At 40.5% G+C, this 12,284-nt stretch overlaps 1 protein-coding gene across 1 annotated transcript in view; it reads left to right on the forward strand.

The window, feature by feature from the left end:
- LOC132578264 (protein adenylyltransferase SelO-like) overlaps window positions 1–12,284 on the forward strand; it is a 40,380-nt gene that overhangs the window by 5,198 nt on the left and 22,898 nt on the right. The window contains exons 4-8 of the mRNA XM_060248188.1: window positions 249–377; window positions 2,794–2,858; window positions 3,427–3,483; window positions 4,176–4,274; window positions 11,383–11,450. Coding sequence (XP_060104171.1) covers window positions 249–377; window positions 2,794–2,858; window positions 3,427–3,483; window positions 4,176–4,274; window positions 11,383–11,450 — 418 coding nt within the window. The remainder of the gene's footprint in view (window positions 1–248; window positions 378–2,793; window positions 2,859–3,426; window positions 3,484–4,175; window positions 4,275–11,382; window positions 11,451–12,284) is intronic.

Raw genomic sequence — 12,284 nt, forward strand, 5'->3', positions numbered from 1 at the left:
ATTACTAAATCCCCATCGAAGTGAATAGTAGATCCAGGCTATTTTTTTTATTACATTATACTGGAAAATATATGTTGTGCTGTGAGGGATGGAGAAGAAGGGAAAACAATGGCTATAATAGGACAGGCAAAAGGATATGTTTTTACTGCTTCTGAAGTCAAGTGAAATTTCATGAATGCAGATTGTATGGCCAACAAAGAGCTGTGCAGAACTTCTGAGTTTTTCTTTGTCATTTCTCTGTTGTCCAGGAGGTTCTGGAAGACATTTTGGATCTTGATGTGTCTGTCTCAAATACAGAGGAATTTCTTCAGCTTGTCAGTGGTGAGAAAATTGTCTTGGGATCCCTGCCTCTGGCCCATAGGTATGGCGGCCATCAGGTAAATATTAGCTCATATTTTATTAACAATATTTCTGTGTAACAAGATTTTCTTCTAGGAACGAGAAAGAATGGAAAATTTCGTCTACAACTAAATTTCAAAAAAATGTTCCAGTTTTAGAAAATGTAATTTATAATGACTAGCTTTCTAACACAGTGCATTACTAGTAGATTAAAAAAATGGCGACACTGTCTCATACACAACTCCCTTCTGTTGTTTGCACTGGTCACCCATCTGTTTGAAATAAGAATTTAAAAATCAGTGCTTTCAGCGTTGAAAATGCTTCATGTCCATTGAATTATATCCCGTGGATGTTCCACTAAGGGAAAAGGGACTAGGGATATTCTTGCTGAATTCCCCTCTCTACTGCTGATCCCATGGTAGTATCTTATTCCCACAGCGGTGCATAGTCACAGGTAACTGGCGGGGAGGGTGCTATGGGGAGGGATAAGCTGGGAAAATAATGGCTTGGCTAATGTGTCTGCTGTAGAAGTAAGACATGCTATACCACCTCTGATGGATGGGAGCATGTTCCTCCCTCTGTTCTTCTTGATTAGAGCAGACAAATCAGATTCAGAAGACAAACAGAATGCTGAAGGGAGGGGAAAAAACCTGAGGAAGGTTAACTGTCAATTGCCAATAGAAAAAAAAAGAATTGGGTTTTGGAAGGAGAAGTGATAAGAAGGTATCTTGGACCAGACGGGGAGTCGGGTAGGGACTGTAGTGATCCATTTTGGCAGGCAGGGTTTGGGTGCTGTTCTCAGATAAAAACAGTGAAATATTTCAAGCTGCTTAGTTAACTGTGTTTACCACAAAAGCTGCTAAAAGCATAGACATTCTAATTCTTAAGTAAAATGCACCTTCTAGCTCTGGTACTGTGTCAGCAGGTTAGGGTGAAAAGGAATTACACAACATGTTTACCAACCCAATAAAATTATTTGTTTTGTTATAGATGACTTCTGTATCATTTTCAACATAGATTACCCATTACACTGCAGGATCCAGAGAAAAGGGATCTGGATTTATAGTTGATGTGCTGTCTATTTCACAATTAAGGAATCCGATGTATGTGTCAAAGCAGGCACACTAAAGAAAACAATCCACTTCCCCTTACACATTTAGAGGGAACAGTGAACTTGATACTAGTACCAAAGGAGGGTATGGGTGGTGAGACGGTTATCAAATATCCAGTCTGTTAGACAGAGTGTTATAATGTCATAATGATACCTCAATTATCAGTTAAAAGAAACTCAAAAAATCTCTTTAGCCTCTGTGTCGCCCTGATCTATAGATTAAGTTATCCACAGATTTTGGTCTACTTGCATGGTTTGAGTAATAAGAAAAAGTAAATCCAAGGAATAAGAAAAACTAGCGCCATATGGTAAAGGCCACTGGTTTAGGGCATGTTAGTAGGACATCCAGTGAATTGCATTCCTAAGAAAGCTGACAATCGTTTTTAAAAGAGCAAGTTTCTAGCTTACTATTCCAAAGTTCTGGTCACCGTACCTCAAAAAGGATATTATAGCATTGGAGAAAGTCCAGAAAAGGGCAACTAGAATGATTAAAGGGCTGGAACATTTTCCCTATGAAGAAAGGTTGAAACACTTGGGACTCTTTAGCTTGGAGAAACGTCGACTGCGGGGTGACATGATAGAGGTTTATAAGATAATGTATGGTATGGAGAAAGTAGAGAAAGAAGTACTTTTCTCCCTTTCTCACAATACAAGAACTTGTGGGCATTCGATGAAATTGCTGAGCAGACAGGTTAAAACAGATAAAAGGAAGTACTTCTTCACCCAAAGGGTGATTAACATGTGGAATTCACTGTCACAGGAGGTGGTGGTGGCCACAAGCATAGCCACCTTCAAGAGGGGTTTAGATAAAAATATGGAGCACAGGTCCATCAGTGGCTATTAGCCACAGTGTGTGTGTATATATAAAATTTTTTGCCACTGTGTGACACAGAGTGTTGGACTGGATGGGCCAGTGGCCTGATCCAACATGGCTTCTCTTATGTTCAAAGAGGCAGTAAAAATGTCTGCTAAAAATTCTTACACTAAAAACATATTGTGGTGATGAAAACAGAAGTTTTTATATTGTCTCTGATCTCTATCTCTCTTACTGGCTGCCAGTGTTTCATGGGGCTTGTTTCTTGTTCCCCTTTCTTATTGGTTTATTTTTTTCCCTTCTATTATTTGTTTGCTTTGGTTATCCATACAGTGTGACAGTACTGTCCCTAGACCTTTGATACATGGCTGAATTGGTTTGTGATAAGAACGCATCACATTCCCCCCCAACACAGGTTCATATTAGATCCCCACCTTCACCAATTTTAGGAATAATTTTCCAGTTCTCCATGTATTGTAAATAATAGAAGGTGATAATTTGTGCATTTTGATTTTTACTCTTTTTTCAGTTTGGTAGCTGGGCAGGTCAGCTGGGTGATGGAAGAGCCCACCTGATTGGAGTTTATACAAACAGGTACTGCATTATTTCATTTTTAAATGGTCAGCTGGCTTCTAAATGCGCTGTCACTGGCACAGGTATATTAATAAATAATAAAAACATAAGCACTTTTCAAATTTTCCAAGCCAGTCAAGTACCTTGTCTTCAGGCCTGATTTAAATACACTGCCAATAGTGCAAAATAACTAATCCATGTGACTTTTGCAGGATCTTGTTTAAAGCGGACTGCTCTCTGTGCAAAGCCACCATGAGGCACATGCTGCTGTTTTGTGTGGTCTACAGCCTGGTTTAAACAAGATGCTGTGTGAGTGCAAAACCCCACAGCTGAGTTACTTTTCTTCAGCCAGCCTGAAATTTAATCTGGGAATTTAGAAATCTTTAATTGAAATCCTGCATGATAGGTAAGTGGTGCTGTATCTGTATGGCAGTCTAGGGAGTACAGTGTGGATATGAGATTTGTAAACAGTGATTTGACTAAGGTTGATGTGAACTAGGCATTTCCAGCTCACTCTCCTTGCTGACAGGCTGTATCAGCTATCAAAATGACTAATGCTAATACTGTTTTCTGTTGTGTTTTTTTGCAGGTTTGGTAACAAGTGGGAGCTACAGCTGAAAGGTTCAGGAAGGACACCATATTCCAGGTTTGTTGTGTCTCTTGTGTCATATTCAGTATCTACACCTGATGGCTCTTGTTTATTTGCAACATCTATACCCTGCCTTCTCTCTGCAAACTTAAGGGGGCTAATAAAACAGCAAAAGTTGTAAGGACACTAAACATCATGAGTGTTCAGCAATGTTAAAATCGGTGTACAATTAAAAACCAAGGCACACCCTCTGGGAATGGTTCCCATTGCAGAACAGAAACTTTAATTTGAATAACCCCTGCAGCAGAGATGACTAACATTTCTTCCTCTCTCTTTTTATTTTATGCCTGCCCCAGTAAGCATGTGGCTCACTTGCTTGAGTCATCTGGTGAATGTTATCATGTTCTGTAATACGTATTAATATAAATGGATTTTTCAGAGCACTGATGGTAACCTCCATAGTTAAGAATGGGTGTATCTCTAATTAGCATTTGTTGGAAGTAAATCATGTTGTTACTGCCAGTTGTTGGGTTGTAAGTCATTTTATACCATTCTGTTAGAAGTATCAAGAAGAGGACATGTTCTGTGCACCTCCTGAGGGATCACAAAATTACGCATGTTGTTTTTCAGGGCCTTCCAGGGCCTTCCATACATATTCTTATAACAAAATTCCCTATAAACTCAGTTTGTACTCTTTGTCTAATTCTGTTAAGGAGGACAAAGTATATTCCTTGTTTTCTTTTCTGTAGAAATGGGGATGGAAGAGCTGTGCTTCGTTCCTCCGTACGAGAATTTTTGGGCAGTGAGGCCATGCACTACCTTGGAATTCCTACAAGCAGAGCAGCTAGGTATTTTCTCAGCATTTCTTTTCACAGAAATGGATCTAGTGGGCATTCCTAGCCATGTGCTGGTTTAGTAGCACTAATTTTGAGATTGGGGGAGGAATTTGCAGAGGAACATCAGCAGGTAGGAGTGGAGTGTTTAATCTTCCCTGCATCTGCTGATTCTCTCCAACAGATGCCTTCTTCAAGCTGTCTGAGCTCATTCTCTTACCCAGCCAGCCTCTGAGGCTGCACATGAGCCTGACTAGAGAAAAGTGATCTTGAGATTATGGAAAGAAAGTTGTAGTAGAAAATAGATGCTAGCACAGTCCAGGACCTTCTCCCTCTTTGCCTCACATATATGTTTGCTAAGCAAGCTCATGTAGTTCTACCTGCAAACATGGTAGCTGACTGATGGTTGACACAGGAGATGTGAGTTCCTTCCAGTAATGTGGTTTAATTAAACCTGAAAGCCAAGTGCCAAGTTTTGTCTTAATTGACTGTCCTGTTGTGCTCCAGTTCTGCTAATTAGTTCTTCCCTTTGAGATTTAGCAGGGCTTTCTTGGTAGAAAAAGCCCAGCAGGAACTTATTTGCATGTTAGACCACACCCCCTGACATCACCATTGTTTCACACAGGGCTTTTCTGTAGGAAAAATCCCATCAGGAACTCATTTACATACTAGGCCACACCTCTTGACACCAAGCCAACCGGAACTGTGTTCCTGTACGTTCCTGCTTAAAAAAAAAGCCCTGAGATTTAGTATCTTTAAAGCATGTTTTCCTGTCCCTTCCTTTTACACTGTTTGTTCTGAAACAAAGGTAAACTGAACTGTTTTTGAATTTAAAGCTGGGAAGGCTCAGATGATTAATGCTTTTCACTTGGTGACTCCCACTACAGCCAAGCCAGAAAAATATTAATCTGGAGGTGCTCTTGCCTTATTCTCTGTCCACTTCTCTTTATGTATTATGTCTTTGCCTCCCTTTTTAGCCAGAAATTGGACTAACCAAATGGGATTGCAGAAATTAAAAACCAATACCAATTTTCTTTTAAAATGTAATTTAAAAGCTGCTAGGGAAGGAAGTTTTTGGTGAACTCTTCATAGGGAATGGTACCAGAACACATGAAACTGTCTAGTATTGAATCAGACCACCGGTCTGTCAAAGTCAATATTATCTACCCAGGCTGACAACAACTCTCCATGATCTGCGATTGAGGTCTTTTGCATCACCAACTACCTGAGCCTTAAAACTGAATATGTTGATACAACAGCAAAGGAATAGGGGATCTCAGATTTAAGGCCATTCTGCACATATTTTTCCAGGATTTTGTTTTTAATTTGTTCTGAGAACCTTGAGTGACGGGGGATTCAAACGGAATTCTACAGTTGAGAGTGGCAGTTAACAATTAACATTTAAGTTCAGTTAAGAAGCGTGAAGGAGAGGATGCTGAATTAGGGAAGGGGAACCAGTAGTCCTAGCCTACTAGTTCCTATTTAAAGAAAGTGATCCCAAACAAGAGTATCAGAAGGAAATTTGGAACTTTTGTGTATGTTCCAACCTTCATAGACTTAAAAGAAGCTTATTGCCTATTCATTTAAGCAGTGACTGCCAGTGCCAAGCGATCTCTCTCCAGTTTTAAAGACCTTTCTGTTTAACAAAACAGCTACTTGATTGTGACAGACTATCTATTGTTTATAATTGTACAAAGTTACTTCATCCTTGTTGCCTGTTCATCTGGCAAGTTCCATACCTGATATCAACAGCATTTCCCAACAGAACTGAAATAAAGCAATTTGTTTTGAATGACTATCAGCCTCTCTTGTGCCATAATCTGACATATACAAATGAAGGATTCTTTGGTTCCTCAGCATCTCAGGCTGTACTCATTTAAACAACTGGGTGGGACACCAAAGAAGAAGAAGAAAGGTGGCCAAAAGGGAGAGAAAAAGGAAAGTGAGGAACTGTTATAGCAGGCTTATCTGGTTTTCATTGGGCATAAAACCCCAAGGTTCATTCTCCGAAAGGAAGATTGCAGTTTTTTACTGATCAATACGGGATGGGAGGAGTAGACTCAACACGCTGGCACCACTATTTGGTCACCCTCTTCACTGCCTCCGATAAAATATTCTGATCTATCACCCCTCAATGCATGCAACATATAATTTGTGCGCAACTCTTATTTTGGTCTTTGGTGCAACAAGATTTTCATCCTTAGTTTAGAACTGATTGACAAAAGCCACTTTGGAAGGTGCTCTGAGCTTGTACCTCAATTTTTGACTGGCCCAGGAAAGGAATTTCCAACCTCCAGGGTGTCAGGAGTGCAAAGAATTGTCATTCTTTGTTCAGACTTCATCAGGGGCTTTACCAGGATTTTGTCAGACCCAATGTTCCCTTTAAGCTGCAGAGTCTTGTGAGCAAAAATTCTACTTTGTGAGCTACTGGCATTAAAATTGTGAGCTACTGAATAAATTAGTGTGCTAAGACAAAAATGTGTGAGTTGGAGGATAAAAATCTGTGAGCTAGCTCATGCTAACTCAGCTTAGAGGGAACACTGGTCAAACCATTAATATGCCTTGTCTGTGTGAGAGAGGGAAAAAGTGCTTACACATTGTAAGTAGATGTAGCCAGCTGTTTTTGCTGGCTACATCTACTTCTAGATGTGTTTTGCTGTTGTTCTTCTAGTGTTCTGTATTATTCTACCTGTCTCTGGTTTGTCCTCAAATATCTATGTTTTTAGCATGTATGCTTAGTCAATGCCATTTTTAAAATCCAATGTCTGTTCTGGAAGAGAACACTTGAAGAATAGTCACCCATGAGCCAGCTCCTTTGTCACAAATGTACCTTTTCTAAAAAGTGCAGAAAGGACAACAGAGAGAAGGCAGGAGGGAAAAATCCAAGCCTTGTCTCCCTGTCACATGTATGCATGCTGGATTTGATGGTCTAATAGGAAAATAAACAGACTGTCTAGTAACAGCCTGCATCAGCACTGCCACCAGTCCAATGGTGTAATGAGATGGCTAATATTGATAAAACCCAAAACTTGTAAGGAACTTCTAATGGTGCAGCTCAAAAGGCAACAAGTGTTATTAGACTGAACTCTTAACACAGTGAGATACAAAACTGAGGACTTAAGAGAATTGGGAAGGTGGGGAACTGGTTGTTAGGAAGGAGTTTTCTTAACAGGGTGCAATTCATAATCCTTCCTGAGGTGCTTTTATGTTGTGGCTAGCTGTACAACACCTAAAATGCAATGGGGAATTGTGTGATTGGGGAGTGAAAGCCCTTTCTCCTTGCTTGTGTGGTCCTTTTATGACCACCAACTTTCCCAAGAATCAGTTTGAAAACATTTGCTTTGCTGCATTGTGGCCATTGGGAGACCTGCTTTAGCTTTATCAGCAAAAGGTTGGTGATTGTTTCAGGAAGAACAAGACTTGTCTGAGTCAGCATGCAACCTTCTAGCCCAGGGGTGACCAAACTGTGATTCAGGGGCCACATGTGGCTCTTTCACTGTGTGGCTCCTGGGGGCTGGGAAAGAACTTAATGCAGGCTTACTCTCAAGTAAGCATGCATAGTATCAGGACCTCAATCAGCCCCTGAGCGCTGACCCATAGGTAGGTGACTATAGGTAGGTGACTATTTCTGCTGTGTGTGAAGCAAGGAAGAAGGGGGAAATAGGCTGAGGGAGCCACTGGAAGGAGGGACAGAATTAAAGAGGGTTGTGCACAATTCCTGCTTAGCTGTATAACACTTGTAGGAGCTGTATTTACTAACCTTCGTGTCAAGGCAAAGAGATGCACAATAATGCAAATGGTTGTCAGTGATTTATATGGTACATGTGTGCTTCCTTTTCCCACTGGTAACAAAAAACAATCCTTTCCCTATGCTGGTTTTATGGAGACTGTTATTCCCAGCTTTTGTTTTTAAAAAAGTCTCCTTCCAGCATGGTCATGTTGTAAAGTGCCTACATAAGTATTTTATCTTTCTGTGCAAAAAAAGTATTAAGAGTTTTAATAAAGACCTGTGTGTAATGTTTGTTCACGTCTTGCAATTCTCAAACATCTGACTTTTATTCTTTGTGGCTCTTACGTTAAGCATGTTTGGCCACACCTGTTCTAGCTCCTCTGGGGTTGCTGCTCTGGCATGTTCAAGTTAAAGACAATGTGCAACATTTAGCTTTTGCATTTGGTCTGCTGATTTTGAGGAATTACTTGACTTAAGTTTTGGCATTCTGTTTTGAATCTCTTTCACAGTGAAAAGGTGTTGTCTCTGTGTGTGTGGGTAGAAGCTGTATTCTAGAAAGCTTTCCAGATTTCTTTTTATAATTGTTTAGCTCAAAAAATCCCAACTGATAGCTAGATTGTTGCCAATGGGAAGCCACTGCACCTCGACTGTTACAGTTCATTGACAAAGGTTCTTGCTGAGTCTTGGCAAGAAGAATGGAAAAGAGCGTGTAATTTATTCAAGAATGCCCTGTGCACTCCATTAGGTTTATGTGCTTGTGTTCCCAACAGGAAACTCTAGTCATGGAGCTGTTCCAGATGAGAAAAATGTTTTACATTTGGCACTACTAGGCCAGACTAGGGTTTCTGGAACAGAGTACAGGAAAGTAGGGCCAAACCTGACATGATGGCCTTTTAGTGTTTGCCACAGGGATGCTGCCACCATTTTAAAGCCTAAAATGGATGATTAAAAAAATCTTGATTTAGCCCATGGTAGGATGAGGTTTTCTTATTTCCCCCACCACAACTTTTCAGGTGCCAAAACAGCTGTGTGTTGGGAGAGAGGGTCCTGGTGTCATCTTGTAGTGTTAGTGTTGTATATTAGGTTCTCCCTTTATATATGCTGGATCCAAACTAAAAATCTGCTTCCACAGAGCACCTCTGTCAGCACAACAGCTTTCCCCACAGATCAATCTCTCCAAACTACTGCCCCTTGGGAACAGCATGTGAGGCAAATCAGAGGTCAGTGGAAGGCAGGGGGACTGATGGAAATTATTCGAGCCTTTCTGTTAGCAGAAAATTTAGTCTGGATCCAACTCAGTATTCTGTATTCCCATGTTTGTCTTATGAGAGCTGCTTATAAAATGATGAAGAGGAGGATTTTATATCATGGTATTTGCAGTTGCCTTGAAAGCATTTGAGCAACTAAATTGCATTAGACAATTAAATTGCATTGGGCAATTAAATTGATTGCAGTGTGATTAAATCGCATTGACACTCACCTCTCATACCTTTTTGGTTATGTCATCCCTTTCATTTGAAAGGGCTTTAGAAAGGACTGCCAGTGGTTTTGAACTGTGTTTCTGTACAGCCTATTTACTTGGAATTTTCTTCATGTGATCCTCTACAGGAATGTGTGATCCTTTTCACATGATCCTCTACAGGATCATGGCTGTCTGTCTGGCATGTGTGAACCAGTCCTTAATAAATTTGGACTTTGGAGCTTTAATGTACAAAATGAAAATCATGTAATAGGGGTTAGTGAATCCACTGATCATCCTTTAATATCTTTTTGGTGCATTCACATCTTCCTTAGTAGGCACAAAACTAGTTTGTTAACATGGTACACAGAGATATGCCGAAGAAATTTCACCCCAGGAGCAGCATGTCAGAGGATATTTTGGGATGCTACAGGAGGGAGGAATTGGTGAAAACTGCACCTCCATTGCATCCATGGAAATCTTAGTAACATCTAACCCACTATTTTGAATTTAGTCTTGAGGGTATTTCAGACTTTGTATTCAAACTTGGGAGTGTGCAAGCACATCGAAAAATGCATTTGAGGTGTTTCCACATTTCATGTTGAGAGAAAATGAGGCAGATGTTAAAAGAAAAGCAAAATATTGGGGAAATGGTGAGCTTCCTCTCAATCCTGACTGATTCTCTACCTTGTTATGAATTCTAGTAGAGTAGCCAAATGAGAGTCTTGTGCCACTGTTTACTGAAGCATAAGTTTTCATGAGCTAGAGCTGGCTGCTGATGCATCTGCTCAAGCGGGATCTGGCCCATGAGAGCATTCTGTCCTTTTATGTATTCAAGTGTTACGTGTCCCACTGCCTCAGTGGTTGGAAACCAAGTCTTTTTATGGGATTACTAAAATGATAGCTGCGATACTAAATAATTGGCTGCTGTAGTGTCATGTTTTGACAGTCTTCTCTTTGCAAAAGTGCTTGGTGAGCAAGGACACAACAGGCATCTGGCTGAGTTCCTGGTAAAGCCATGTAATTTGCTGCTGCGCAGTTTGGTGCGGTGGAGTGGCTTAATGATTCACCGTTTCCCCATTTCTCTTCACCATGTAACAAAAGGAGAGCACTTTCAGAACAAAGGAAAAACTGTTGCTGTAGGAGGCTGGGCCTCTCAAGTCTTGGTGCACTGACCCGAACGGATCCGAAATGGCTTACAGAAATTTCTAAAACAACCAGCAAGACACGTCATGGATTAGCTTTCATAGGTCAAGAGCCCTTTGGCTTGTACCTGCAAGGTGAAGGGAAAAAACATCAGCCCAGATGGTACTCAGGCTATCAGGCTCTTCTCAACTTCCTTCCCATGTGATTATACGCTAGAGGAACTGATATCTTGGCATCTTGCTTTAACTTTCTCTTGACAGCAACACAGTTCTCATTCCTTTGTGCTTGTGACGCAATGTGAAGGGCTATTGTTGAGAAGTACATGTTAGAGGCACATGTGTGTTTCTGTTATGGCAAAGTAACTTTGGGAAGAGAGAAGAGGTGGAGGATGGAATGCTTAACCCCTCATTTGTCCACTCATTTAACCACCCTTTTGCCCCCAGCACTTCCCCACCTTCAGTTCCACATATTCATTCACCCCCCCACCCCCCCACCAAATTACACACCACCCACCATTTTTCTGTTGAAAATCACCACTTTCCAATATTGTTGTTTGTATTTACAGAAAAATGAGCCAGTCCATGTGATTGCATTTAAGGTATACCAGTAACTTTACTCTGAAATGGTTAGGATAAGCGTTCTGTCAGCATGGGCAAGAGTGAACTGATCTGTGTTGGAATCTTTGCATTTTAATCGTTCTCTTTTTCAGCTTCAAAAATGAAATGTGAATCTGCACCCTGAAACAGCTTTAACTATATTAAATTGCTCAATTCCTTTTTCTGTTACAGTTTAGTTGTTAGTGATGATGATGTATGGAGAGATCAGTTCTACAACGGAGATGTTCAGAAAGAACGAGGTAACAGTTGTATTTCAGATTGTTGTTCTGTAATGCTGTGGTTGCCCTATTCAATGCATTTTTAAACAAACACATTCTGCTTTTATTTATGTGCTGCTTTGCTTCTATCCAGGACTTTTTTGGTAGAAAAAGCCCAGCAGGAACTCATTAGTATGCAAGATCACACCTCTGACATCACCATCATTTGCATACTAGGCCACACTTCTTACATCACCGTCATTTGCATACTAGGCCTTACCTCTGACATCACAAAAAGTGCTATTATATCTTTTTTGAGGTGTGGTAACCAGAATTGTGGTGTATACTGTGTACTGTACTGTGTACAGTTCTGGTCATCACACCTCAAAAAAGATATTCTAGCATTGGAAGAAGTCCAGAAATATATAGCCATATATATATATATATATATATATATATATATATATATATAGTCATCACAGAAAAAAAAATCAAATTCCAACACACTACTCGATCACAAGAGCCAGCATGGTGTAGTGCAGGGGTAGCCAAACTGTGGCTCAGGAGCCACATGTGGCTCTTTCACACACATTGTATGGCTCTTGAAGCATCACCCCAGTGGCTGGCTTAGAGAAGGCATTTCTCTCTTTAAATCACTTCTCCAGGCCAAGCCAGCTGGCAGCTCGGAGAATGTATTTCAAGTTAAAGTTGCTTTTTTCCACCTCTCTCTCCCTCCTCCATTTTCCATCCTTCCCTCCCTCAAACATCGGATATTCATGTCTTGTGACTCTCAAACATTTGACATTTATTTATGTGGCTCTTCTGTTTAACAAGTTTGGCCACCCCTGATCTATACATATCTTGGAGGGCAAGTAG

Source organism: Heteronotia binoei, chromosome 10 (assembly GCF_032191835.1).
Source record: "Heteronotia binoei isolate CCM8104 ecotype False Entrance Well chromosome 10, APGP_CSIRO_Hbin_v1, whole genome shotgun sequence".
Lineage (NCBI taxonomy): Eukaryota > Metazoa > Chordata > Lepidosauria > Squamata > Gekkonidae > Heteronotia > Heteronotia binoei.